The sequence below is a fragment of the Phallusia mammillata genome, chromosome 2, assembly GCF_965637545.1.
Source record: "Phallusia mammillata chromosome 2, kaPhaMamm4.hap1.1, whole genome shotgun sequence".
Lineage (NCBI taxonomy): Eukaryota > Metazoa > Chordata > Ascidiacea > Phlebobranchia > Ascidiidae > Phallusia > Phallusia mammillata.
This window is the reverse complement of record NC_137253.1, coordinates 33,442,649-33,470,615: the sequence shown is the minus strand read 5'-3', so window position 1 is coordinate 33,470,615 and position 27,967 is coordinate 33,442,649. Positions and strand designations below refer to the sequence as shown.

Below are 27,967 nucleotides of genomic sequence, written 5' to 3'. Positions count from 1 at the left end.
GAGCAAAACCAAATACCGTATAAATGTGGGGGTGCATTCACGAAGAAAAGAATCTGTCAGTAAATCCAAGCTATGATTCAAATGTCTGTATGTATGTGTCCTTTGGCGACTTTGCACGCCTGTACTAAAAATACAAAAAGAAATTTAGAAGTGAAATCAAAGTTTTTTCTTAGTAAACTGAAAAATTGAGTCATCGGCAGACAATGTTTCCAAGTTAAATTGAAACTCAAACTTTTAGAATATTATTCCAAAAACGACTTACCAAACGATTTTGTCTTTGATCTTCATAATTTTGCGACAAAACGACCAAAAACAGTCTCAACTTTTAAGATAAAAATTTTGGCCACGTCTGTTTACAACCAGCTGATCGCTGATGACGCAATGTTTATTTTCACAGTTGTTCAATAAATATGTTTCGCGCTCAACATTTTTCGAACATAAATGCATATTAACGAACTCCTGAACTTGCAATTCCATCGAGGCGTAAAAGTTTAACTTGCAAATCACTTTTGCAGCAAAAAGACGCACTACTATCGTTCTTAGGCCAATGAAACGGTACTTCTTTACTTGAGTTTGCATTCGGCAAAACGTCATCACGCGATCAATTTTTCAAAAAAAAAGAATTTATTACCCATTGATTGGCACAAAACAAAATCGGACATAGCAAGCAGTAGCTCAATTTCGGCACTGGAAACTTCTGGAAAACTTTTACGTCATAACTAAACACTGAAATCATATTTGCCAAACTCATGAATTATTGCGTCACGTTATCTAGATTCAGAAAACTTCACTAATAAAGTTTTTAAACAACTTCGGCAAATTAAAACACAAAATATTATTCTAACTCCAAAAGTGCATTTTTTTCCCCAAATTCATAACAAAGAATTTTTTTATGGTATCACTTTTCATCACATGGTCATTAGTGCGTGAACAAATTTCCACAAAAAGCTTGTAAACAAACATTTTTGACAAATCTCAGCGGTTACATGTGATTTTACGGGTTCCTTTTATTCTATGTTCAAATCAATCTCTGTTTGCCTTCTCAAGAAACAACGCAAACATAATCAAGAGATACTTTACAAAATGCAAAACAACACTGATCAATCTAGAAGAAAACTTTATTCACGCCAAAAACATGCAACAGATTTTGAACACAGGCGAAAACATACAAAATAAAAAATGACATTTCATTTACTGGAAGCATGCCTTCTACAAAACACATCTTCTATTAAAACTATTTCAGCAACCTTACTGTCTGAGGCGATGTAAAGTCAAATATTTTCAAGCAGGCAGGTTTGTGAAATCAAGGGACACACTAATAAACATATACAGCAATTAGGCTACAAATACAAAGTAGAAACAACAATTGGTGCTGAAAGGATAGGGGTTAGTATCTACATAAGTTAGCCTGTTTGAATCAAAACATAAAAAAGGCTTGAATTTTAATGTAACATGTCTTATCAAATGTTAACTTCTGACACCAAAACATTACACCAAAACTGAAAAACGAAGACACAATCCCAGTACTATACTCACATGTGGCTTAAAGAGTGTAAATATGAAAAGTATATTTTATGACCGGCTTCAATTAAACAGCTTTAAAAACCTACAGTGAAGAAAAAGGTGCAAAAACCCGGGATTCCAGTACTTTGCCATAACACAAAACACTTGCTATAAAAAATTGCATACCCGACACATTAAATCATCAATGCTCTGGTGGATAATCTTGACCATGGAGCAAAAGCACGATATGTGGTAGCACAGAGTTGAAAGCATTGATCCTCCCACCCCCTGCTTCACCACTGCATCCCACTAAGACAACAGTTTACATGGAAAGCGAATTGAACTTATCTGGCCACCTGCAACATATACAAAGAGCAGTAGATAAAGCAAACAAAAAATGTTTAGCGAGATAATGTGTTATCATACTATTCGCCAAAGATCCACCTAGGAGCCTCTTAAGTATTCGAGGACACTGGTTGAAGAACCTACATGTGCCAAGAAACACTCAACTAATGATTTTTACCATGAATAAATTAATCTGCCTTACAATGCATTAGTGATGTGACGATACCAGATTTTTGAGCGAATACCGATACCGAGTACCACGTGAAAACACCTTCGATACCGATTACCGAGTACTTAAGTATAGTGTTGTACCTTGTTGTATATCACTAGCTAATTTAGGGTACAGGCGTGCACACAAATGCCGAAGCATGTAGAAAAATGTAATCTCCACATGATAACGAAAAAGTTTACATAACCTAGCGGCTTAGCAGCTCGACGCTATTGCACTTTTAGATATGTTGTTCCTGAATAAGAAGTGCACTCGTTTGCTTTAGTTGGACGAAAGCTTGGCTATTTTGTACAAAACCTTAGGTATTTGCATTCATCTGTTTTCAAATTGAACAAACGTGAGAACTCACATCAGACAAAGTTTGCTAAATATCGATAAGTAAACCAATAGCATTTGTGAATATGCAAAAACCAAGTTAAGCAAAAATGCTTACAGTTGAGCTATTTGCGGTGGTGTTTTATAATAACAATAAACCCAGATTATAAACTATAATAACAATAAACCCAGTGTTTACCCACATCCTAGTCTCATTGTTAATTTAAATTACTGTGTCCTTTTTTAAGAACACGATTTAGCAAACTTTGTCTGTTGTGCGTTCTTGTGTCAGTAGCTCTACCCATTCGTTACACATACAATATAATAAAAAATACCAACAAGCAAGTTATTATGTTCAAAAAAAACTGAGCCGACAGAAGATACTCGCACTGCATTACTCGTACTTTAATCCAAGTACTCTCAAATTATAATGCAGGAACATCAGCTTTTCCGCTGTTTCACTCTGCAGCCTGTTTCGTTTTGGAGTACATATATTGCCCCTGACACTGAAAATTCTCTCACTTTTTATAGAGTATGGATATAAACGAAATGAGATAAAATTAAACGGTTTTCACGAGCCAATTCGGAATTGCATTTAGACATAGCTTGAAAAGTTTTAATTCGTTCATGTAAGCAAAACGGAAATGACAAGCGAACTTCATTTTTTTTTCGAGGGCAAGACTATTAACGCGATTAAATCAGGTCGTTCTTAATATACCTTATTGGCCATAAAACGTAAACGAAATGAGATAAAATTAAACGGTTTTCACGAGCCAATTCGGAATTGCAGTCAGACATAGCTTGAAAAGTTTTAATTCGTTCATGTAAGCAAAACGGAAATGACAAGCGAACTTCATTTTTTTTCGAGTGCAAGACTATTAACGCGATTAAATCAGGTCGTTCTTAATATACCTTATTGGCCATAAAACGTAAACGAAATGAGATAAAATTAAACGGTTTTCACGAGCCAATTCGGAATTGCAGTCAAAAATAGCTTGAAAAGTTTCAATTCGTTCATGTAAGCAAAACAGAAATGACAAGCGAACTTCATTTTTTTCGAGTGCAAGACTATTAACGCGATTAAATCAGGTCGTTCTTAATATACCTTATTGGCCATAAAACGTAAACGAAATGAGATAAAATTAAACGGTTTTCACGAGCCAATTCGGAATTGCAGTCAGACATAGCTTGAAAAGTTTCAATTCGTTCATGTAAGCAAAACGGAAATGACAAGCGAACTTCATTTTTTTCGAGTGCAAGACTATTAACGCGATTAAATCAGGTTGTTCTTAATATACCTTATTGGCCATAAAACGTAAACGAAATGAGATAAAATTAAACGGTTTTCACGAGCCAATTCGGAATTGCAGTCAGACATAGCTTAAAAAGTTACAGTTCGTTCATGTAAGCAAAACAGAAATGACAAGCGAACTTCATTTTTTTCGAGTGCAAGACTATTAACGCGATTAAATCAGGTCGTTCTTAATATACCTTATTGGCCATAAAACGTAAACGAAATGAGATAAAATTAAACGGTTTTCACGAGCCAATTCGGAATTGCAGTCAGAAATAGCTTGAAAAGTTTCAATTCGTTCATGTAAGCAAAACGGAAATGACAAGCGAACTTCATTTTTTTCGAGTGCAAGACTATTAACGCGATTAAATCAGGTCGTTCTTAATATATCCTTATTGGCCATAAAACGTAAACGAAATGAGATAAAATTAAACGGTTTTCACGAGCCAATTCGGAATTGCAGTCAGAAATAGCTTGAAAAGTTTCAATTCGTTCATGTAAGCAAAACGGAAATGACAAGCGAACTTCTTTTTTTTTCGAGTGCAAGACTATTAACGCGATTAAATCAGGTCGTTCTTAATATATCCTTATTGGCCATAAAACGTAAACGAAATGAGATAAAATTAAACGGTTTTCACGAGGCAATTCGGAATTGCAGTCAGAAATAGCTTGACAAGTTTCAATTCGTTCATGTACGCAAAACGGAAATGACAAGCGAACTTCATTTTTTTCGAGTGCAAGACTATTAACGCGATTAAATCAGGTCGTTCTTAATATACCTTATTGGCCATAAAGCGTAAACGAAATGAGATAAAATTAAACGGTTTTCACGAGCCAATTCGGAATTGCAGTCAGACATAGCTTGAAAAGTTACAGTTCGTTCATGTAAGCAAAACGGAAATGACAAGCGAACTTCATTTTTTTTTCGAGTGCAAGACTATTAACGCGATTAAATCAGGTCGTTCTTAATATACCTTATTGGCCATAAAACGTAAACGAAATGAGATAAAATTAAACGGTTTTCACGAGCCAATTCGGAATTGCATTTAGACATAGCTTGAAAAGTTTTAATTCGTTCATGTAAGCAAAACGGAAATGACAAGCGAACTTCATTTTTTTTTCGAGGGCAAGACTATTAACGCGATTAAATCAGGTCGTTCTTAATATACCTTATTGGCCATAAAACGTAAACGAAATGAGATAAAATTAAACGGTTTTCACGAGCCAATTCGGAATTGCAGTCAGACATAGCTTGAAAAGTTTTAATTCGTTCATGTAAGCAAAACGGAAATGACAAGCGAACTTCATTTTTTTTCGAGTGCAAGACTATTAACGCGATTAAATCAGGTCGTTCTTAATATACCTTATTGGCCATAAAACGTAAACGAAATGAGATAAAATTAAACGGTTTTCACGAGCCAATTCGGAATTGCAGTCAAAAATAGCTTGAAAAGTTTCAATTCGTTCATGTAAGCAAAACAGAAATGACAAGCGAACTTCTTTTTTTTTCGAGTGCAAGACTATTAACGCGATTAAATCAGGTCGTTCTTAATATACCCTTATTGGCCATAAAACGTAAACGAAATGAGATAAAATTAAACGGTTTTCACGAGGCAATTCGGAATTGCAGTCAGAAATAGCTTGACAAGTTTCAATTCGTTCATGTACGCAAAACGGAAATGACAAGCGAACTTCATTTTTTTTTCGAGTGCAAGACTATTAACGCGATTAAATCAGGTCGTTCTTAATATACTTTATTGGCCATAAAACGTAAACGAAATGAGATAAAATTAAACGGTTTTCACGAGCCAATTCGGAATTGCATTCAGACATAGCTTGCAAAGTTTTAATTCGTTCATGTATGCAAAACAGAAATGACAAGCGAACTTCATTTTTTTTTCGAGTGCAAGACTATTAACGCGATTAAATCAGGTCGTTCTTAATATACCTTGCTGGCCATAAAACGTAAAACGAAATGAGATAAAATTAAACGGTTTTCACGAGCCAATTCGGAATTGCAGTCAGACATAGCTTGAAAAGTTTTAATTCGTTCATGTAAGCAAAACAGAAAAGACAAGCGAACTTCATTTTTTTTCGAGTGCAAGACTATTAACGCGATTAAATCAGGTCGTTCTTAATATACCTTATTAGCCATAAAACGTAAACGAAATGAGATAAAATTAAACGGTTTTCACGAGCCAATTCGGAATTGCATTTAGACATAGCTTGAAAAGTTACAGTTCGTTCATGTAAGCAAAACAGAAATGACAAGCGAACTTCATTTTTTTTCGAGTGCAAGACTATTAACGCGATTAAATCAGGTCGTTCTTAATATACCTTATTGGCCATAAAACGTAAACGAAATGAGATAAAATTAAACGGTTTTCACGAGCCAATTCGGAATTGCAGTCAAAAATAGCTTGAAAAGTTTCAATTCGTTCATGTAAGCAAAACAGAAATGACAAGCGAACTTCATTTTTTTCGAGTGCAAGACTATTAACGCGATTAAATCAGGTCGTTCTTAATATACCTTATTGGCCATAAAACGTAAACGAAATGAGATAAAATTAAACGGTTTTCACGAGCCAATTCGGAATTGCAGTCAGACATAGCTTGAAAAGTTTCAATTCGTTCATGTAAGCAAAACGGAAATGACAAGCGAACTTCATTTTTTTCGAGTGCAAGACTATTAACGCGATTAAATCAGGTTGTTCTTAATATACCTTATTGGCCATAAAACGTAAACGAAATGAGATAAAATTAAACGGTTTTCACGAGCCAATTCGGAATTGCAGTCAGACATAGCTTAAAAAGTTACAGTTCGTTCATGTAAGCAAAACAGAAATGACAAGCGAACTTCATTTTTTTCGAGTGCAAGACTATTAACGCGATTAAATCAGGTCGTTCTTAATATACCTTATTGGCCATAAAACGTAAACGAAATGAGATAAAATTAAACGGTTTTCACGAGCCAATTCGGAATTGCAGTCAGAAATAGCTTGAAAAGTTTCAATTCGTTCATGTAAGCAAAACGGAAATGACAAGCGAACTTCATTTTTTTCGAGTGCAAGACTATTAACGCGATTAAATCAGGTCGTTCTTAATATATCCTTATTGGCCATAAAACGTAAACGAAATGAGATAAAATTAAACGGTTTTCACGAGCCAATTCGGAATTGCAGTCAGACATAGCTTGAAAAGTTTCAATTCGTTCATGTAAGCAAAACGGAAATGACAAGCGAACTTCATTTTTTTCGAGTGCAAGACTATTAACGCGATTAAATCAGGTTGTTCTTAATATACCTTATTGGCCATAAAACGTAAACGAAATGAGATAAAATTAAACGGTTTTCACGAGCCAATTCGGAATTGCAGTCAGACATAGCTTAAAAAGTTACAGTTCGTTCATGTAAGCAAAACAGAAATGACAAGCGAACTTCATTTTTTTCGAGTGCAAGACTATTAACGCGATTAAATCAGGTCGTTCTTAATATACCTTATTGGCCATAAAACGTAAACGAAATGAGATAAAATTAAACGGTTTTCACGAGCCAATTCGGAATTGCAGTCAGAAATAGCTTGAAAAGTTTCAATTCGTTCATGTAAGCAAAACGGAAATGACAAGCGAACTTCATTTTTTTCGAGTGCAAGACTATTAACGCGATTAAATCAGGTCGTTCTTAATATATCCTTATTGGCCATAAAACGTAAACGAAATGAGATAAAATTAAACGGTTTTCACGAGCCAATTCGGAATTGCAGTCAGAAATAGCTTGAAAAGTTTCAATTCGTTCATGTAAGCAAAACGGAAATGACAAGCGAACTTCTTTTTTTTTCGAGTGCAAGACTATTAACGCGATTAAATCAGGTCGTTCTTAATATATCCTTATTGGCCATAAAACGTAAACGAAATGAGATAAAATTAAACGGTTTTCACGAGGCAATTCGGAATTGCAGTCAGAAATAGCTTGACAAGTTTCAATTCGTTCATGTACGCAAAACGGAAATGACAAGCGAACTTCATTTTTTTCGAGTGCAAGACTATTAACGCGATTAAATCAGGTCGTTCTTAATATACCTTATTGGCCATAAAGCGTAAACGAAATGAGATAAAATTAAACGGTTTTCACGAGCCAATTCGGAATTGCAGTCAGACATAGCTTGAAAAGTTACAGTTCGTTCATGTAAGCAAAACGGAAATGACAAGCGAACTTCATTTTTTTTTCGAGTGCAAGACTATTAACGCGATTAAATCAGGTCGTTCTTAATATACCTTATTGGCCATAAAACGTAAACGAAATGAGATAAAATTAAACGGTTTTCACGAGCCAATTCGGAATTGCATTTAGACATAGCTTGAAAAGTTTTAATTCGTTCATGTAAGCAAAACGGAAATGACAAGCGAACTTCATTTTTTTTTCGAGGGCAAGACTATTAACGCGATTAAATCAGGTCGTTCTTAATATACCTTATTGGCCATAAAACGTAAACGAAATGAGATAAAATTAAACGGTTTTCACGAGCCAATTCGGAATTGCAGTCAGACATAGCTTGAAAAGTTTTAATTCGTTCATGTAAGCAAAACGGAAATGACAAGCGAACTTCATTTTTTTTCGAGTGCAAGACTATTAACGCGATTAAATCAGGTCGTTCTTAATATACCTTATTGGCCATAAAACGTAAACGAAATGAGATAAAATTAAACGGTTTTCACGAGCCAATTCGGAATTGCAGTCAAAAATAGCTTGAAAAGTTTCAATTCGTTCATGTAAGCAAAACAGAAATGACAAGCGAACTTCTTTTTTTTTCGAGTGCAAGACTATTAACGCGATTAAATCAGGTCGTTCTTAATATACCCTTATTGGCCATAAAACGTAAACGAAATGAGATAAAATTAAACGGTTTTCACGAGCCAATTCGGAATTGCAGTCAGAAATAGCTTGACAAGTTTCAATTCGTTCATGTACGCAAAACGGAAATGACAAGCGAACTTCATTTTTTTCGAGTGCAAGACTATTAACGCGATTAAATCAGGTCGTTCTTAATATACCTTATTGGCCATAAAGCGTAAACGAAATGAGATAAAATTAAACGGTTTTCACGAGCCAATTCGGAATTGCAGTCAGACATAGCTTGAAAAGTTACAGTTCGTTCATGTAAGCAAAACGGAAATGACAAGCGAACTTCATTTTTTTTTCGAGTGCAAGACTATTAACGCGATTAAATCAGGTCGTTCTTAATATACTTTATTGGCCATAAAACGTAAACGAAATGAGATAAAATTAAACGGTTTTCACGAGCCAATTCGGAATTGCATTCAGACATAGCTTGCAAAGTTTTAATTCGTTCATGTATGCAAAACAGAAATGACAAGCGAACTTCATTTTTTTTTCGAGTGCAAGACTATTAACGCGATTAAATCAGGTCGTTCTTAATATACCTTGCTGGCCATAAAACGTAAAACGAAATGAGATAAAATTAAACGGTTTTCACGAGCCAATTCGGAATTGCAGTCAGACATAGCTTGAAAAGTTTTAATTCGTTCATGTAAGCAAAACAGAAAAGACAAGCGAACTTCATTTTTTTTCGAGTGCAAGACTATTAACGCGATTAAATCAGGTCGTTCTTAATATACCTTATTAGCCATAAAACGTAAACGAAATGAGATAAAATTAAACGGTTTTCACGAGCCAATTCGGAATTGCATTTAGACATAGCTTGAAAAGTTACAGTTCGTTCATGTAAGCAAAACAGAAATGACAAGCGAACTTCATTTTTTTTCGAGTGCAAGACTATTAACGCGATTAAATCAGGTCGTTCTTAATATACCTTATTGGCCATAAAGCGTAAACGAAATGAGATAAAATTAAACGGTTTTCACGAGCCAATTCGGAATTGCAGTCAGACATAGCTTGAAAAGTTACAGTTCGTTCATGTAAGCAAAACGGAAATGACAAGCGAACTTCATTTTTTTCGAGTGCAAGACTATTAACGCGATTAAATCAGGTCGTTCTTAATATACCTTATTGGCCATAAAGCGTAAACGAAATGAGATAAAATTAAACGGTTTTCACGAGCCAATTCGGAATTGCAGTCAGACATAGCTTGAAAAGTTACAGTTCGTTCATGTAAGCAAAACGGAAATGACAAGCGAACTTCATTTTTTTTTCGAGTGCAAGACTATTAACGCGATTAAATCAGGTCGTTCTTAATATACCTTATTGGCCATAAAACGTAAACGAAATGAGATAAAATTAAACGGTTTTCACGAGCCAATTCGGAATTGCATTTAGACATAGCTTGAAAAGTTTTAATTCGTTCATGTAAGCAAAACGGAAATGACAAGCGAACTTCATTTTTTTTTCGAGGGCAAGACTATTAACGCGATTAAATCAGGTCGTTCTTAATATACCTTATTGGCCATAAAACGTAAACGAAATGAGATAAAATTAAACGGTTTTCACGAGCCAATTCGGAATTGCAGTCAGACATAGCTTGAAAAGTTTTAATTCGTTCATGTAAGCAAAACGGAAATGACAAGCGAACTTCATTTTTTTTCGAGTGCAAGACTATTAACGCGATTAAATCAGGTCGTTCTTAATATACCTTATTGGCCATAAAACGTAAACGAAATGAGATAAAATTAAACGGTTTTCACGAGCCAATTCGGAATTGCAGTCAAAAATAGCTTGAAAAGTTTCAATTCGTTCATGTAAGCAAAACAGAAATGACAAGCGAACTTCTTTTTTTTTCGAGTGCAAGACTATTAACGCGATTAAATCAGGTCGTTCTTAATATACCCTTATTGGCCATAAAACGTTAACGAAATGAGATAAAATTAAACGGTTTTCACGAGGCAATTCGGAATTGCAGTCAGAAATAGCTTGACAAGTTTCAATTCGTTCATGTACGCAAAACGGAAATGACAAGCGAACTTCATTTTTTTTTCGAGTGCAAGACTATTAACGCGATTAAATCAGGTCGTTCTTAATATACCTTATTGGCCATAAAGCGTAAACGAAATGAGATAAAATTAAACGGTTTTCACGAGCCAATTCGGAATTGCAGTCAGACATAGCTTGAAAAGTTACAGTTCGTTCATGTAAGCAAAACGGAAATGACAAGCGAACTTCATTTTTTTTTCGAGTGCAAGACTATTAACGCGATTAAATCAGGTCGTTCTTAATATACTTTATTGGCCATAAAACGTAAACGAAATGAGATAAAATTAAACGGTTTTCACGAGCCAATTCGGAATTGCATTCAGACATAGCTTGCAAAGTTTTAATTCGTTCATGTATGCAAAACAGAAATGACAAGCGAACTTCATTTTTTTTTCGAGTGCAAGACTATTAACGCGATTAAATCAGGTCGTTCTTAATATACCTTGCTGGCCATAAAACGTAAAACGAAATGAGATAAAATTAAACGGTTTTCACGAGCCAATTCGGAATTGCAGTCAGACATAGCTTGAAAAGTTTTAATTCGTTCATGTAAGCAAAACAGAAAAGACAAGCGAACTTCTTTTTTTTTCGAGTGCAAGACTATTAACGCGATTAAATCAGGTCGTTCTTAATATACCTTATTAGCCATAAAACGTAAACGAAATGAGATAAAATTAAACGGTTTTCACGAGCCAATTCGGAATTGCATTTAGACATAGCTTGAAAAGTTACAGTTCGTTCATGTAAGCAAAACAGAAATGACAAGCGAACTTCATTTTTTTTCGAGTGCAAGACTATTAACGCGATTAAATCAGGTCGTTCTTAATATACCTTATTGGCCATAAAGCGTAAACGAAATGAGATAAAATTAAACGGTTTTCACGAGCCAATTCGGAATTGCAGTCAGACATAGCTTGAAAAGTTACAGTTCGTTCATGTAAGCAAAACGGAAATGACAAGCGAAGTCATTTTTTTTTCGAGTGCAAGACTATTAACGCGATTAAATCAGGTCGTTCTTAATATACCTTATTGGCTATAAAACGTAAACGAAATGAGATAAAATTAAACGGTTTTCACGAGCCAATTCGGAATTGCATTTAGAAATAGCTTGCAAAGTTTTAATTCGTTCATGTAAGCAAAACAGAAATGACAAGCGAACTTCATTTTTTTTCGAGTGCAAGACTATTAACGCGATTAAATCAGGTCGTTCTTAATATACCTTATTGGCCATAAAACGTAAACGAAATGAGATAAAATTAAACGGTTTTCACGAGCCAATTCGGAATTGGAGTCAGACATAGCTTGAAAAGTTTTAATTCGTTCATGTAAGCAAAACAGAAAAGACAAGCGAACTTCATTTTTTTCGAGTGCAAGACTATTAACGCGATTAAATCAGGTCGTTCTTAACATACCCTTATTGGCCATAAAACGTAAACGAAATGAGATAAAATTAAACGGTTTTCACGAGCCAATTCGGAATTGCAGTCAGACATAGCTTGAAAAGTTACAGTTCGTTCATGTAAGCAAAACAGAAATGACAAGCGAACTTCATTTTTTTTCGAGTGCAAGACTATTAACGCGATTAAATCAGGTCGTTCTTAATATACCTTATTGGCTATAAAACGTAAACGAAATGAGATAAAATTAAACGGTTTTCACGAGCCAATTCGGAATTGCATTTAGAAATAGCTTGAAAAGTTTTAATTCGTTCATGTAAGCAAAACAGAAATGACAAGCGAACTTCATATTTTTTCGAGTGCAAGACTATTAACGCGATTAAATCAGGTCGTTCTTAATATACCTTATTGGCTATAAAACGTAAACGAAATGAGATAAAATTAAACGGTTTTCACGAGCCAATTCGGAATTGCAGTCAGACATAGCTTGAACAGTTTTAATTCGTTCATGTAAGCAAAACAGAAAAGACAAGCGAACTTCATTTTTTTCGAGTGCAAGACTATTAACGCGATTAAATCAGGTCGTTCTTAATATACCTTATTGGCCATAAAACGTAAACGAAATGAGATAAAATTAAACGGTTTTCACGAGCCAATTCGGAATTGCAGTCAGACATAGCTTGAAAAGTTACAGTTCGTTCATGCAAGCAAAACAGAAATGACAAGCGAACTTCATTTTCTTTTCGAGTGCAAGACTATTAACGCGATTAAATCAGGTCGTTCTTAACATACCTTATTGGCTATAAAACGTAAACGAAATGAGATAAAATTAAACGGTTTTCACGAGCCAATTCGGAATTGCAGTCAGAAATAGCTTGAAAAGTTTCAATTCGTTCATGTAAGCAAAACGGAAATGACAAGCGAACTTCATTTTTTTTTCGAGTGCAAGACTATTAACGCGATTAAATCAGGTCGTTCTTAATATACCTTGCTGGCCATAAAACGTAAACGAAATGACATAAAATTAAACGGTTTTCACGAGCCAATTCGGAATTGCAGTCAGACATAGCTTGAAAAGTTTTAATTCGTTCGTGTAAGCAAAACAGAAATGACAAGCGAACTTCATTTTTTTTTCGAGTGCAAGACTATTAACGCGATTAAATCAGGTCGTTCTTAATATACCTTATTGGCCATAAAGCGTAAACGAAATGAGATAAAATTAAACGGTTTTCACGAGCCAATTCGGAATTGCAGTCAGACATAGCTTGAAAAGTTACAGTTCGTTCATGTAAGCAAAACGGAAATGACAAGCGAACTTCATTTTTTTTTCGAGTGCAAGACTATTAACGCGATTAAATCAGGTCGTTCTTAATATACCTTATTGGCCATAAAACGTAAACGAAATGACATAAAATTAAACGGTTTTCACGAGCCAATTCGGAATTGCATTTAGACATAGCTTGAAAAGTTTTAATTCGTTCATGTAAGCAAAACAGAAAAGACAAGCGAACTTCATTTTTTTCGAGTGCAAGACTATTAACGCGATTAAATCAGGTCGTTCTTAACATACCCTTATTGGCCATAAAACGTAAACGAAATGAGATAAAATTAAACGGTTTTCACGAGCCAATTCGGAATTGCAGTCAGACATAGCTTGAAAAGTTACAGTTCGTTCATGTAAGCAAAACAGAAATGACAAGCGAACTTCATTTTTTTTCGAGTGCAAGACTATTAACGCGATTAAATCAGGTCGTTCTTAATATACCTTATTGGCTATAAAACGTAAACGAAATGAGATAAAATTAAACGGTTTTCACGAGCCAATTCGGAATTGCATTTAGAAATAGCTTGAAAAGTTTTAATTCGTTCATGTAAGCAAAACAGAAATGACAAGCGAACTTCATTTTTTTTCGAGTGCAAGACTATTAACGCGATTAAATCAGGTCGTTCTTAATATACCTTATTGGCCATAAAACGTAAACGAAATGAGATAAAATTAAACGGTTTTCACGAGCCAATTCGGAATTGCAGTCAGACATAGCTTGAAAAGTTTTAATTCGTTCATGTAAGCAAAACAGAAAAGACAAGCGAACTTCATTTTTTTCGAGTGCAAGACTATTAACGCGATTAAATCAGGTCGTTCTTAATATACCTTATTGGCCATAAAACGTAAACGAAATGAGATAAAATTAAACGGTTTTCACGAGCCAATTCGGAATTGCAGTCAGACATAGCTTGAAAAGTTACAGTTCGTTCATGCAAGCAAAACAGAAATGACAAGCGAACTTCATTTTCTTTTCGAGTGCAAGACTATTAACGCGATTAAATCAGGTCGTTCTTAACATACCTTATTGGCTATAAAACGTAAACGAAATGAGATAAAATTAAACGGTTTTCACGAGCCAATTCGGAATTGCAGTCAGAAATAGCTTGAAAAGTTTCAATTCGTTCATGTAAGCAAAACGGAAATGACAAGCGAACTTCATTTTTTTTTCGAGTGCAAGACTATTAACGCGATTAAATCAGGTCGTTCTTAATATACCTTGCTGGCCATAAAACGTAAACGAAATGACATAAAATTAAACGGTTTTCACGAGCCAATTCGGAATTGCAGTCAGACATAGCTTGAAAAGTTTTAATTCGTTCGTGTAAGCAAAACAGAAATGACAAGCGAACTTCATTTTTTTTTCGAGTGCAAGACTATTAACGCGATTAAATCAGGTCGTTCTTAATATACCTTATTGGCCATAAAGCGTAAACGAAATGAGATAAAATTAAACGGTTTTCACGAGCCAATTCGGAATTGCAGTCAGACATAGCTTGAAAAGTTACAGTTCGTTCATGTAAGCAAAACGGAAATGACAAGCGAACTTCATTTTTTTTTCGAGTGCAAGACTATTAACGCGATTAAATCAGGTCGTTCTTAATATACCTTATTGGCCATAAAACGTAAACGAAATGACATAAAATTAAACGGTTTTCACGAGCCAATTCGGAATTGCATTTAGACATAGCTTGCAAAGTTTTAATTCGTTCATGTATGCAAAACAGAAATGACAAGCGAACTTCATTTTTTTTTCGAGTGCAAGACTATTAACGCGATTAAATCAGGTCGTTCTTAATATACCTTGCTGGCCATAAAACGTAAAACGAAATGAGATTAATAAACGGTTTTCACGAGCCAATTCGGAATTGCAGTCAGACATAGCTTGAAAAGTTACAGTTCGTTCATGTAAGCAAAACAGAAATGACAAGCGAACTTCATTTTTTTTCGAGTGCAAGACTATTAACGCGATTAAATCAGGTCGTTCTTAATATACCTTATTGGCTATAAAACGTAAACGAAATGAGATAAAATTAAACGGTTTTCACGAGCCAATTCGGAATTGCATTTAGAAATAGCTTGCAAAGTTTTAATTCGTTCATGTAAGCAAAACAGAAATGACAAGCGAACTTCATTTTTTTTCGAGTGCAAGACTATTAACGCGATTAGATCAGGTCGTTCTTAATATACCTTATTGGCCATAAAACGTAAACGAAATGAGATAAAATTAAACGGTTTTCACGAGCCAATTCGGAATTGCAGTCAGACATAGCTTGAAAAGTTTCAATTCGTTCATGTAAGCAAAACGGAAATGACAAGCGAACTTCATTTTTTTCGAGTGCAAGACTATTAACGCGATTAAATTAGGTTGTTCTTAATATACCTTATAGGCCATAAAACGTAAACGAAATGAGATAAAATTAAACGGTTTTCACGAGCCAATTCGGAATTGCAGTCAGACATAGCTTGAAAAGTTACAGTTCGTTCATGCAAGCAAAACAGAAATGACAAGCGAACTTCATTTTCTTTTCGAGTGCAAGACTATCAACGCGATTAAATCAGGTCGTTCTTAACATACCTTATTGGCTATAAAACGTAAACGAAATGAGATAAAATTAAACGGTTTTCACGAGGCAATTCGGAATTGCAGTCAGAAATAGCTTGAAAAGTTTCAATTCGTTCATGTAAGCAAAACGGAAATGACAAGCGAACTTCATTTTTTTTTCGAGTGCAAGACTATTAACGCGATTAAATCAGGTCGTTCTTAATATACCTTGCTGGCCATAAAACGTAAACGAAATGACATAAAATTAAACGGTTTTCACGAGCCAATTCGGAATTGCAGTCAGACATAGCTTGAAAAGTTTTAATTCGTTCGTGTAAGCAAAACAGAAATGACAAGCGAACTTCATTTTTTTTCGAGGGCAAGACTATTAACGCGATTAAATCAGGTCGTTCTTAATATACCTTGCTGGCCATAAAACGTAAACGAAATGACATAAAATTAAACGGTTTTCACGAGCCAATTCGGAATTGCAGTCAGACATAGCTTGAAAAGTTACAGTTCGTTCATGCAAGCAAAACAGAAATGACAAGCGAACTTCATTTTCTTTTCGAGTGCAAGACTATTAACGCGATTAAATCAGGTCGTTCTTAACATACCTTATTGGCTATAAAACGTAAACGAAATGAGATAAAATTAAACGGTTTTCACGAGGCAATTCGGAATTGCAGTCAGAAATAGCTTGAAAAGTTACAGTTCGTTCATGTAAGCAAAACGGAAATGACAAGCGAACTTCATTTTTTTTTCGAGGGCAAGACTATTAACGCGATTAAATCAGGTCGTTCTTAATATACCTTGCTGGCCATAAAACGTAAACGAAATGACACAAAATTAAACGGTTTTCACGAGCCAATTCGGAATTGCAGTCAGACATAGCTTGAAAAGTTTTAATTCGTTCGTGTAAGCAAAACAGAAATGACAAGCGAACTTCATTTTTTTTCGAGGGCAAGACTATTAACGCGATTAAATCAGGTCGTTCTTAATATACCTTGCTGGCCATAAAACGTAAACGAAATGACATAAAATTAAACGGTTTTCACGAGCCAATTCGGAATTGCAGTCAGACATAGCTTGAAAAGTTACAGTTCGTTCATGCAAGCAAAACAGAAATGACAAGCGAACTTCATTTTCTTTTCGAGTGCAAGACTATTAACGCGATTAAATCAGGTCGTTCTTAACATACCTTATTGGCTATAAAACGTAAACGAAATGAGATAAAATTAAACGGTTTTCACGAGGCAATTCGGAATTGCAGTCAGAAATAGCTTGAAAAGTTACAGTTCGTTCATGTAAGCAAAACGGAAATGACAAGCGAACTTCATTTTTTTTTCGAGGGCAAGACTATTAACGCGATTAAATCAGGTCGTTCTTAATATACCTTGCTGGCCATAAAACGTCAACGAAATGACACAAAATTAAACGGTTTTCACGAGCCAATTCGGAATTGCAGTCAGACATAGCTTGAAAAGTTTTAATTCGTTCGTGTAAGCAAAACAGAAATGACAAGCGAACTTCATTTTTTTTCGAGGGCAAGACTATTAACGCGATTAAATCAGGTCGTTCTTAATGTACCTTGCTGGCCATAAAACGTAAACAAAATCAGATAAAATTAAACGGTTTTCACGAGCCAATTCGGAATTGCAGTCAGAAATAGCTTCAAAAGTTACAGTTCGTTCATGTAAGCAAAACAGAAATGACAAGCGAACTTCATTTTTTTCGAGTGCAAGACTATTAACGCGATTAAATCAGGTCGTTCTTAATATACCTTATTAGCCATAAAACGTAAACGAAATGAGATAAAATTAACCGGTTTTCACGAGCCAATTCGGAATTGCAGTCAGACATAGCTTGAAAAGTTACAGTTCGTTCATGTAAGCAAAACGGAAATGACAAGCGAACTTCATTTTTTTTTCGAGGGCAAGACTATTAACGCGATTAAATCAGGTCATTCTTAATATACCTTATTGGCTATGAAACGTAAACGAAATGAGATAAAATTAAACGGTTTTCACGAGCCAATTCGGAATTGCAGTCAGAAATAGCTTGAAAAGTTACAGTTCGTTCATGTAAGCAAAACGGAAATGACAAGCGAACTTCATTTTTTTCGAGTGTAAGACTATTAACGCGATTAAATCAGGTCGTTCTTAATATATCTTGCTGGCCATAAAACGTAAACGAAATGAGATAAAATTAAACGGTTTTCACGAGCCAATTCGGAATTGCATTTAGACATAGCTTGCAAAGTTTTTAATTCGTTCATGTAAGCAAAACAGAAATGACAAGCGATAGTCATTTTTTTCGAGTGCAAGACTATTAACGCGATTAAATCAGGTCGTTCTTAATATACCTTATTGGCCATAATACGTAAACGAAATGACATAAAATTAAACGGTTTTCACGAGCCAATTCGGAATTGCAGTCAGAAATAGCTTGAAAAGTTACAGTTCGTTCATGTAAGCAAAACGGAAATGACAAGCGAACTTCATTTTTTTTCGAGTGCAAGACTATTAACGCGATTAAATCAGGTCGTTCTTAATATATCTTGCTGGCTATAAAACGTAAACGAAATGAGATAAAATTAAACGGTTTTCACGAGCCAATTCGGAATTGCATTCAGAAATAGCTTGAAAAGTTACAGTTCGTTCATGTAAGCAAAACGGAAATGACAAGCGAACTTCATTTTTTTTCGAGTGCAAGACTATTAACGCGATTAAATCAGGTCGTTCTTAATATATCTTGCTGGCTATAAAACGTAAACGAAATGAGATAAAATTAAACGGTTTTCACGAGCCAATTCGGAATTGCATTCAGAAATAGCTTGAAAAGTTACAGTTCGTTCATGTAGACAAAACGGAAATGACAAGCGAACTTCATTTTTTTTTTCGAGGGCAAGACTATTAACGCGATTAAATCAGGTCATTCTTAATATACCTTATTGGCCATAAAACGTAAACGAAATGACATAAAATTAAACGGTTTTCACGATCCAATTCGGAATTGCATTTAGACATAGCTTGAAAAGTTACAGTTCGTTCATGTAAGCAAAACAGAAATGACAAGCGAACTTCATTTTTTTTCGAGTGCAAGACTATTAACGCGATTAAATCAGGTCGTTCTTAATATACCTTATTGGCCATAAAACGTCAACGAAATGACATAAAATTAAACGGTTTTCACAAGCCAATTCGGAATTGCATTTAGACATAGCTTGCAAAGTTTTAATTCGTTCATGTAAGCAAAACGGAAATGACAAGCGAACTTCATTTTTTTTCGAGTGCAAGACTATTAACGCGATTAAATCAGGTCGTTCTTAATATACCTTATTGGCCATAAAACGTAAACGAAATGAGATAAAATTAAACGGTTTTCACGAGCCAATTCGGAATTGCAGTCAGAAATAGCTTGAAAAGTTACAGTTCGTTCATGTAAGCAAAACGGAAATGACAAGCGAACTTCATTTTTTTTCGAGTGCAAGACTATTAACGCGATTAAATCAGGTCGTTCTTAATATATCTTATTGGCCATAAAACGTCAACGAAATGACATAAAATTAAACGGTTTTCACAAGCCAATTCGGAATTGCATTTAGACATAGCTTGCAAAGTTTTAATTCGTTCATGTAAGCAAAACGGAAATGACAAGCGAACTTCATTTTTTTTCGAGTGCAAGACTATTAACGCGATTAAATCAGGTCGTTCTTAATATACCTTATTGGCCATAAAACGTAAACGAAATGACATAAAATTAAACGGTTTTCACGAGCCAATTCGGAATTGCAGTCAGAAATAGCTTGAAAAGTTACAGTTCGTTCATGTAAGCAAAACGGAAATGACAAGCGAACTTCATTTTTTTTCGAGTGCAAGACTATTAACGCGATTAAATCAGGTCGTTCTTAATATATCTTGCTGGCTATAAAACGTAAACGAAATGAGATAAAATTAAACGGTTTTCACGAGCCAATTCGGAATTGCATTCAGAAATAGCTTGAAAAGTTACAGTTCGTTCATGTAGACAAAACGGAAATGACAAGCGAACTTCATTTTTTTTTCGAGGGCAAGACTATTAACGCGATTAAATCAGGTCATTCTTAATATACCTTATTGGCCATAAAACGTAAACGAAATGACATAAAATTAAACGGTTTTCACGATCCAATTCGGAATTGCATTTAGACATAGCTTGAAAAGTTACAGTTCGTTCATGTAAGCAAAACAGAAATGACAAGCGAACTTCATTTTTTTTCGAGTGCAAGACTATTAACGCGATTAAATCAGGTCGTTCTTAATATACCTTATTGGCCATAAAACGTCAACGAAATGACATAAAATTAAACGGTTTTCACAAGCCAATTCGGAATTGCATTTAGACATAGCTTGCAAAGTTTTAATTCGTTCATGTAAGCAAAACGGAAATGACAAGCGAACTTCATTTTTTTTTCGAGTGCAAGACTATTAACGCGATTAAATCAGGTCGTTCTTAATATACCTTATTGGCCATAAAACGTAAACGAAATGAGATAAAATTAAACGGTTTTCACGAGCCAATTCGGAATTGCAGTCAGAAATAGCTTGAAAAGTTACAGTTCGTTCATGTAAGCAAAACGGAAATGACAAGCGAACTTCATTTTTTTTCGAGTGCAAGACTATTAACGCGATTAAATCAGGTCGTTCTTAATATATCTTATTGGCCATAAAACGTCAACGAAATGACATAAAATTAAACGGTTTTCACAAGCCAATTCGGAATTGCATTTAGACATAGCTTGCAAAGTTTTAATTCGTTCATGTAAGCAAAACGGAAATGACAAGCGAACTTCATTTTTTTTCGAGTGCAAGACTATTAACGCGATTAAATCAGGTCGTTCTTAATATACCTTATTGGCCATAAAACGTAAACGAAATGACATAAAATTAAACGGTTTTCACGAGCCAATTCGGAATTGCAGTCAGAAATAGCTTGAAAAGTTACAGTTCGTTCATGTAAGCAAAACGGAAATGACAAGCGAACTTCATTTTTTTTCGAGTGCAAGACTATTAACGCGATTAAATCAGGTCGTTCTTAATATATCTTGCTGGCTATAAAACGTAAACGAAATGAGATAAAATTAAACGGTTTTCACGAGCCAATTCGGAATTGCATTCAGAAATAGCTTGAAAAGTTACAGTTCGTTCATGTAGACAAAACGGAAATGACAAGCGAACTTCATTTTTTTTTCGAGGGCAAGACTATTAACGCGATTAAATCAGGTCATTCTTAATATACCTTATTGGCCATAAAACGTAAACGAAATGACATAAAATTAAACGGTTTTCACGAGCCAATTCGGAATTGCATTTAGACATAGCTTGAAAAGTTACAGTTCGTTCATGTAAGCAAAACAGAAATGACAAGCGAACTTCATTTTTTTTCGAGTGCAAGACTATTAACGCGATTAAATCAGGTCGTTCTTAATATACCTTATTGGCCATAAAACGTCAACGAAATGACATAAAATTAAACGGTTTTCACAAGCCAATTCGGAATTGCATTTAGACATAGCTTGAAAAGTTTTAATTCGTTCATGTAAGCAAAACGGAAATGACAAGCGAACTTCATTTTTTTTCGAGTGCAAGACTATTAACGCGATTAAATCAGGTCGTTCTTAATATACCTTATTGGCCATAAAACGTAAACGAAATGACATAAAATTAAACGGTTTTCACGAGCCAATTCGGAATTGCAGTCAGAAATAGCTTGAAAAGTTACAGTTCGTTCATGTAAGCAAAACGGAAATGACAAGCGAACTTCATTTTTTTTCGAGTGCAAGACTATTAACGCGATTAAATCAGGTCGTTCTTAATATATCTTGCTGGCTATAAAACGTAAACGAAATGAGATAAAATTAAACGGTTTTCACGAGCCAATTCGGAATTGCATTCAGAAATAGCTTGAAAAGTTACAGTTCGTTCATGTAGACAAAACGGAAATGACAAGCGAACTTCTTTTTTTTTCGAGGGCAAGACTATTAACGCGATTAAATCAGGTCATTCTTAATATACCTTATTGGCCATAAAACGTAAACGAAATGACATAAAATTAAACGGTTTTCACGATCCAATTCGGAATTGCATTTAGACATAGCTTGAAAAGTTACAGTTCGTTCATGTAAGCAAAACAGAAATGACAAGCGAACTTCATTTTTTTTCGAGTGCAAGACTATTAACGCGATTAAATCAGGTCGTTCTTCATATACCTTATTGGCCATAAAACGTAAACGAAATGACATAAAATTAAACGGTTTTCACGATCCAATTCGGAATTGCATTTAGACATAGCTTGAAAAGTTACAGTTCGTTCATGTAAGCAAAACAGAAATGACAAGCGAACTTCATTTTTTTTCGAGTGCAAGACTATTAACGCGATTAAATCAGGTCGTTCTTAATATACCTTATTGGCCATAAAACGTAAACGAAATGACATAAAATTAAACGGTTTTCACAAGCCAATTCGGAATTGCAGTCAGACATAGCTTGAAAAGTTACAGTTCGTTCATGTAAGCAAAACGGAAATGACAAGCGAACTTCATTTTTTTCGAGTGTAAGACTATTAACGCGATTAAATCAGGTCGTTCTTAATATATCTTGCTGGCCATAAAACGTAAACGAAATGAGATAAAATTAAACGGTTTTCACGAGCCAATTCGGAATTGCATTTAGACATAGCTTGCAAAGTTTTTAATTCGTTCATGTAAGCAAAACGGAAATGACAAGCGATAGTCATTTTTTTCGAGTGCAAGACTATTAACGCGATTAAATCAGGTCGTTCTTAATATACCTTATTGGCCATAATACGTAAACGAAATGACATAAAATTAAACGGTTTTCACGAGCCAATTCGGAATTGCAGTCAGAAATAGCTTGAAAAGTTACAGTTCGTTCATGTAAGCAAAACGGAAATGACAAGCGAACTTCATTTTTTTTCGAGTGCAAGACTATTAACGCGATTAAATCAGGTCGTTCTTAATATATCTTGCTGGCTATAAAACGTAAACGAAATGAGATAAAATTAAACGGTTTTCACGAGCCAATTCGGAATTGCATTCAGAAATAGCTTGAAAAGTTACAGTTCGTTCATGTAAGCAAAACGGAAATGACAAGCGAACTTCATTTTTTTTCGAGTGCAAGACTATTAACGCGATTAAATCAGGTCGTTCTTAATATATCTTGCTGGCTATAAAACGTAAACGAAATGAGATAAAATTAAACGGTTTTCACGAGCCAATTCGGAATTGCATTCAGAAATAGCTTGAAAAGTTACAGTTCGTTCATGTAGACAAAACGGAAATGACAAGCGAACTTCATTTTTTTTTCGAGGGCAAGACTATTAACGCGATTAAATCAGGTCATTCTTAATATACCTTATTGGCCATAAAACGTAAACGAAATGACATAAAATTAAACGGTTTTCACGATCCAATTCGGAATTGCATTTAGACATAGCTTGAAAAGTTACAGTTCGTTCATGTAAGCAAAACAGAAATGACAAGCGAACTTCATTTTTTTTCGAGTGCAAGACTATTAACGCGATTAAATCAGGTCGTTCTTAATATACCTTATTGGCCATAAAACGTCAACGAAATGACATAAAATTAAACGGTTTTCACAAGCCAATTCGGAATTGCATTTAGACATAGCTTGCAAAGTTTTAATTCGTTCATGTAAGCAAAACGGAAATGACAAGCGAACTTCATTTTTTTTCGAGTGCAAGACTATTAACGCGATTAAATCAGGTCGTTCTTAATATACCTTATTGGCCATAAAACGTAAACGAAATGAGATAAAATTAAACGGTTTTCACGAGCCAATTCGGAATTGCAGTCAGAAATAGCTTGAAAAGTTACAGTTCGTTCATGTAAGCAAAACGGAAATGACAAGCGAACTTCATTTTTTTTCGAGTGCAAGACTATTAACGCGATTAAATCAGGTCGTTCTTAATATATCTTATTGGCCATAAAACGTCAACGAAATGACATAAAATTAAACGGTTTTCACAAGCCAATTCGGAATTGCATTTAGACATAGCTTGCAAAGTTTTAATTCGTTCATGTAAGCAAAACGGAAATGACAAGCGAACTTCATTTTTTTTCGAGTGCAAGACTATTAACGCGATTAAATCAGGTCGTTCTTAATATACCTTATTGGCCATAAAACGTAAACGAAATGACATAAAATTAAACGGTTTTCACGAGCCAATTCGGAATTGCAGTCAGAAATAGCTTGAAAAGTTACAGTTCGTTCATGTAAGCAAAACGGAAATGACAAGCGAACTTCATTTTTTTTCGAGGGCAAGACTATTAACGCGATTAAATCAGGTCATTCTTAATATACCTTATTGGCTATGAAACGTAAACGAAATGAGATAAAATTAAACGGTTTTCACGAGCCAATTCGGAATTGCAGTCAGAAATAGCTTGAAAAGTTACAGTTCGTTCATGTAAGCAAAACGGAAATGACAAGCGAACTTCATTTTTTTCGAGTGTAAGACTATTAACGCGATTAAATCAGGTCGTTCTTAATATATCTTGCTGGCCATAAAACGTAAACGAAATGAGATAAAATTAAACGGTTTTCACGAGCCAATTCGGAATTGCATTTAGACATAGCTTGCAAAGTTTTTAATTCGTTCATGTAAGCAAAACGGAAATGACAAGCGATAGTCATTTTTTTCGAGTGCAAGACTATTAACGCGATTAAATCAGGTCGTTCTTAATATACCTTATTGGCCATAATACGTAAACGAAATGACATAAAATTAAACGGTTTTCACGAGCCAATTCGGAATTGCAGTCAGAAATAGCTTGAAAAGTTACAGTTCGTTCATGTAAGCAAAACGGAAATGACAAGCGAACTTCATTTTTTTTCGAGTGCAAGACTATTAACGCGATTAAATCAGGTCGTTCTTAATATATCTTGCTGGCTATAAAACGTAAACGAAATGAGATAAAATTAAACGGTTTTCACGAGCCAATTCGGAATTGCATTCAGAAATAGCTTGAAAAGTTACAGTTCGTTCATGTAAGCAAAACGGAAATGACAAGCGAACTTCATTTTTTTTCGAGTGCAAGACTATTAACGCGATTAAATCAGGTCGTTCTTAATATATCTTGCTGGCTATAAAACGTAAACGAAATGAGATAAAATTAAACGGTTTTCACGAGCCAATTCGGAATTGCATTCAGAAATAGCTTGAAAAGTTACAGTTCGTTCATGTAGACAAAACGGAAATGACAAGCGAACTTCATTTTTTTTTCGAGGGCAAGACTATTAACGCGATTAAATCAGGTCATTCTTAATATACCTTATTGGCCATAAAACGTAAACGAAATGACATAAAATTAAACGGTTTTCACGATCCAATTCGGAATTGCATTTAGACATAGCTTGAAAAGTTACAGTTCGTTCATGTAAGCAAAACAGAAATGACAAGCGAACTTCATTTTTTTTCGAGTGCAAGACTATTAACGCGATTAAATCAGGTCGTTCTTAATATACCTTATTGGCCATAAAACGTCAACGAAATGACATAAAATTAAACGGTTTTCACAAGCCAATTCGGAATTGCATTTAGACATAGCTTGCAAAGTTTTAATTCGTTCATGTAAGCAAAACGGAAATGACAAGCGAACTTCATTTTTTTTCGAGTGCAAGACTATTAACGCGATTAAATCAGGTCGTTCTTAATATACCTTATTGGCCATAAAACGTAAACGAAATGAGATAAAATTAAACGGTTTTCACGAGCCAATTCGGAATTGCAGTCAGAAATAGCTTGAAAAGTTACAGTTCGTTCATGTAAGCAAAACGGAAATGACAAGCGAACTTCATTTTTTTTCGAGTGCAAGACTATTAACGCGATTAAATCAGGTCGTTCTTAATATATCTTATTGGCCATAAAACGTAAACGAAATGACATAAAATTAAACGGTTTTCACAAGCCAATTCGGAATTGCATTTAGACATAGCTTGCAAAGTTTTAATTCGTTCATGTAAGCAAAACGGAAATGACAAGCGAACTTCATTTTTTTTCGAGTGCAAGACTATTAACGCGATTAAATCAGGTCGTTCTTAATATACCTTATTGGCCATAAAACGTAAACGAAATGACATAAAATTAAACGGTTTTCACGAGCCAATTCGGAATTGCAGTCAGAAATAGCTTGAAAAGTTACAGTTCGTTCATGTAAGCAAAACGGAAATGACAAGCGAACTTCATTTTTTTTCGAGTGCAAGACTATTAACGCGATTAAATCAGGTCGTTCTTAATATATCTTGCTGGCTATCAAACGTAAACGAAATGACATAAAATTAAACGGTTTTCACGAGGCAATTCGGAATTGCATTCAGAAATAGCTTGAAAAGTTACAGTTCGTTCATGTAGACAAAACGGAAATGACAAGCGAACTTCATTTTTTTTTCGAGGGCAAGACTATTAACGCGATTAAATCAGGTCATTCTTAATATACCTTATTGGCCATAAAACGTAAACGAAATGACATAAAATTAAACGGTTTTCACGAGCCAATTCGGAATTGCATTTAGACATAGCTTGAAAAGTTACAGTTCGTTCATGTAAGCAAAACAGAAATGACAAGCGAACTTCATTTTTTTTCGAGTGCAAGACTATTAACGCGATTAAATCAGGTCGTTCTTAATATACCTTATTGGCCATAAAACGTAAACGAAATGACATAAAATTAAACGGTTTTCACGAGCCAATTCGGAATTGCAGTCAGAAATAGCTTGAAAAGTTACAGTTCGTTCATGTAAGCAAAACGGAAATGACAAGCGAACTTCATTTTTTTTCGAGTGCAAGACTATTAACGCGATTAAATCAGGTCGTTCTTAATATATCTTGCTGGCTATAAAACGTAAACGAAATGAGATAAAATTAAACGGTTTTCACGAGCCAATTCGGAATTGCATTCAGAAATAGCTTGAAAAGTTACAGTTCGTTCATGTAGACAAAACGGAAATGACAAGCGAACTTCATTTTTTTTTCGAGGGCAAGACTATTAACGCGATTAAATCAGGTCATTCTTAATATACCTTATTGGCCATAAAACGTAAACGAAATGACATAAAATTAAACGGTTTTCACGATCCAATTCGGAATTGCATTTAGACATAGCTTGAAAAGTTACAGTTCGTTCATGTAAGCAAAACAGAAATGACAAGCGAACTTCATTTTTTTTCGAGTGCAAGACTATTAACGCGATTAAATCAGGTCGTTCTTAATATACCTTATTGGCCATAAAACGTCAACGAAATGACATAAAATTAAACGGTTTTCACAAGCCAATTCGGAATTGCATTTAGACATAGCTTGCAAAGTTTTAATTCGTTCATGTAAGCAAAACGGAAATGACAAGCGAACTTCATTTTTTTTTCGAGTGCAAGACTATTAACGCGATTAAATCAGGTCGTTCTTAATATACCTTATTGGCCATAAAACGTAAACGAAATGAGATAAAATTAAACGGTTTTCACGAGCCAATTCGGAATTGCAGTCAGAAATAGCTTGAAAAGTTACAGTTCGTTCATGTAAGCAAAACGGAAATGACAAGCGAACTTCATTTTTTTTCGAGTGCAAGACTATTAACGCGATTAAATCAGGTCGTTCTTAATATATCTTATTGGCCATAAAACGTCAACGAAATGACATAAAATTAAACGGTTTTCACAAGCCAATTCGGAATTGCATTTAGACATAGCTTGCAAAGTTTTAATTCGTTCATGTAAGCAAAACGGAAATGACAAGCGAACTTCATTTTTTTTCGAGTGCAAGACTATTAACGCGATTAAATCAGGTCGTTCTTAATATACCTTATTGGCCATAAAACGTAAACGAAATGACATAAAATTAAACGGTTTTCACGAGCCAATTCGGAATTGCAGTCAGAAATAGCTTGAAAAGTTACAGTTCGTTCATGTAAGCAAAACGGAAATGACAAGCGAACTTCATTTTTTTTCGAGTGCAAGACTATTAACGCGATTAAATCAGGTCGTTCTTAATAT

At 34.7% G+C, this 27,967-nt stretch overlaps 1 protein-coding gene across 13 annotated transcripts in view; it reads right to left on the bottom strand.

Annotated features, from left to right (window-relative positions):
* The window catches only part of LOC145212626 (uncharacterized), a 124,913-nt gene that overhangs the window by 39,559 nt on the left and 57,387 nt on the right, over window positions 1-27,967 (bottom strand). For 5 of the 13 annotated variants that reach the window (XR_013856751.1, XR_013856753.1, XR_013856755.1 and 2 more), the window contains one exon: window positions 17-119. The exons of 3 other annotated variants lie outside the window; for them this stretch is intronic. Coding sequence is in view for 2 of the 10 variants with exons in the window: in XM_080080814.1 (XP_079936940.1) it covers window positions 17-119 (103 nt within the window). In the remaining 8 variants the exon portion in view is untranslated. Of the gene's footprint in view, window positions 1-16; window positions 120-631; window positions 867-1,100; window positions 1,860-27,967 lie in introns of those variants that run through there. 5 more of the 13 variants (XR_013856749.1, XR_013856750.1, XR_013856759.1 and 2 more) reach the window with 3 other exon arrangements.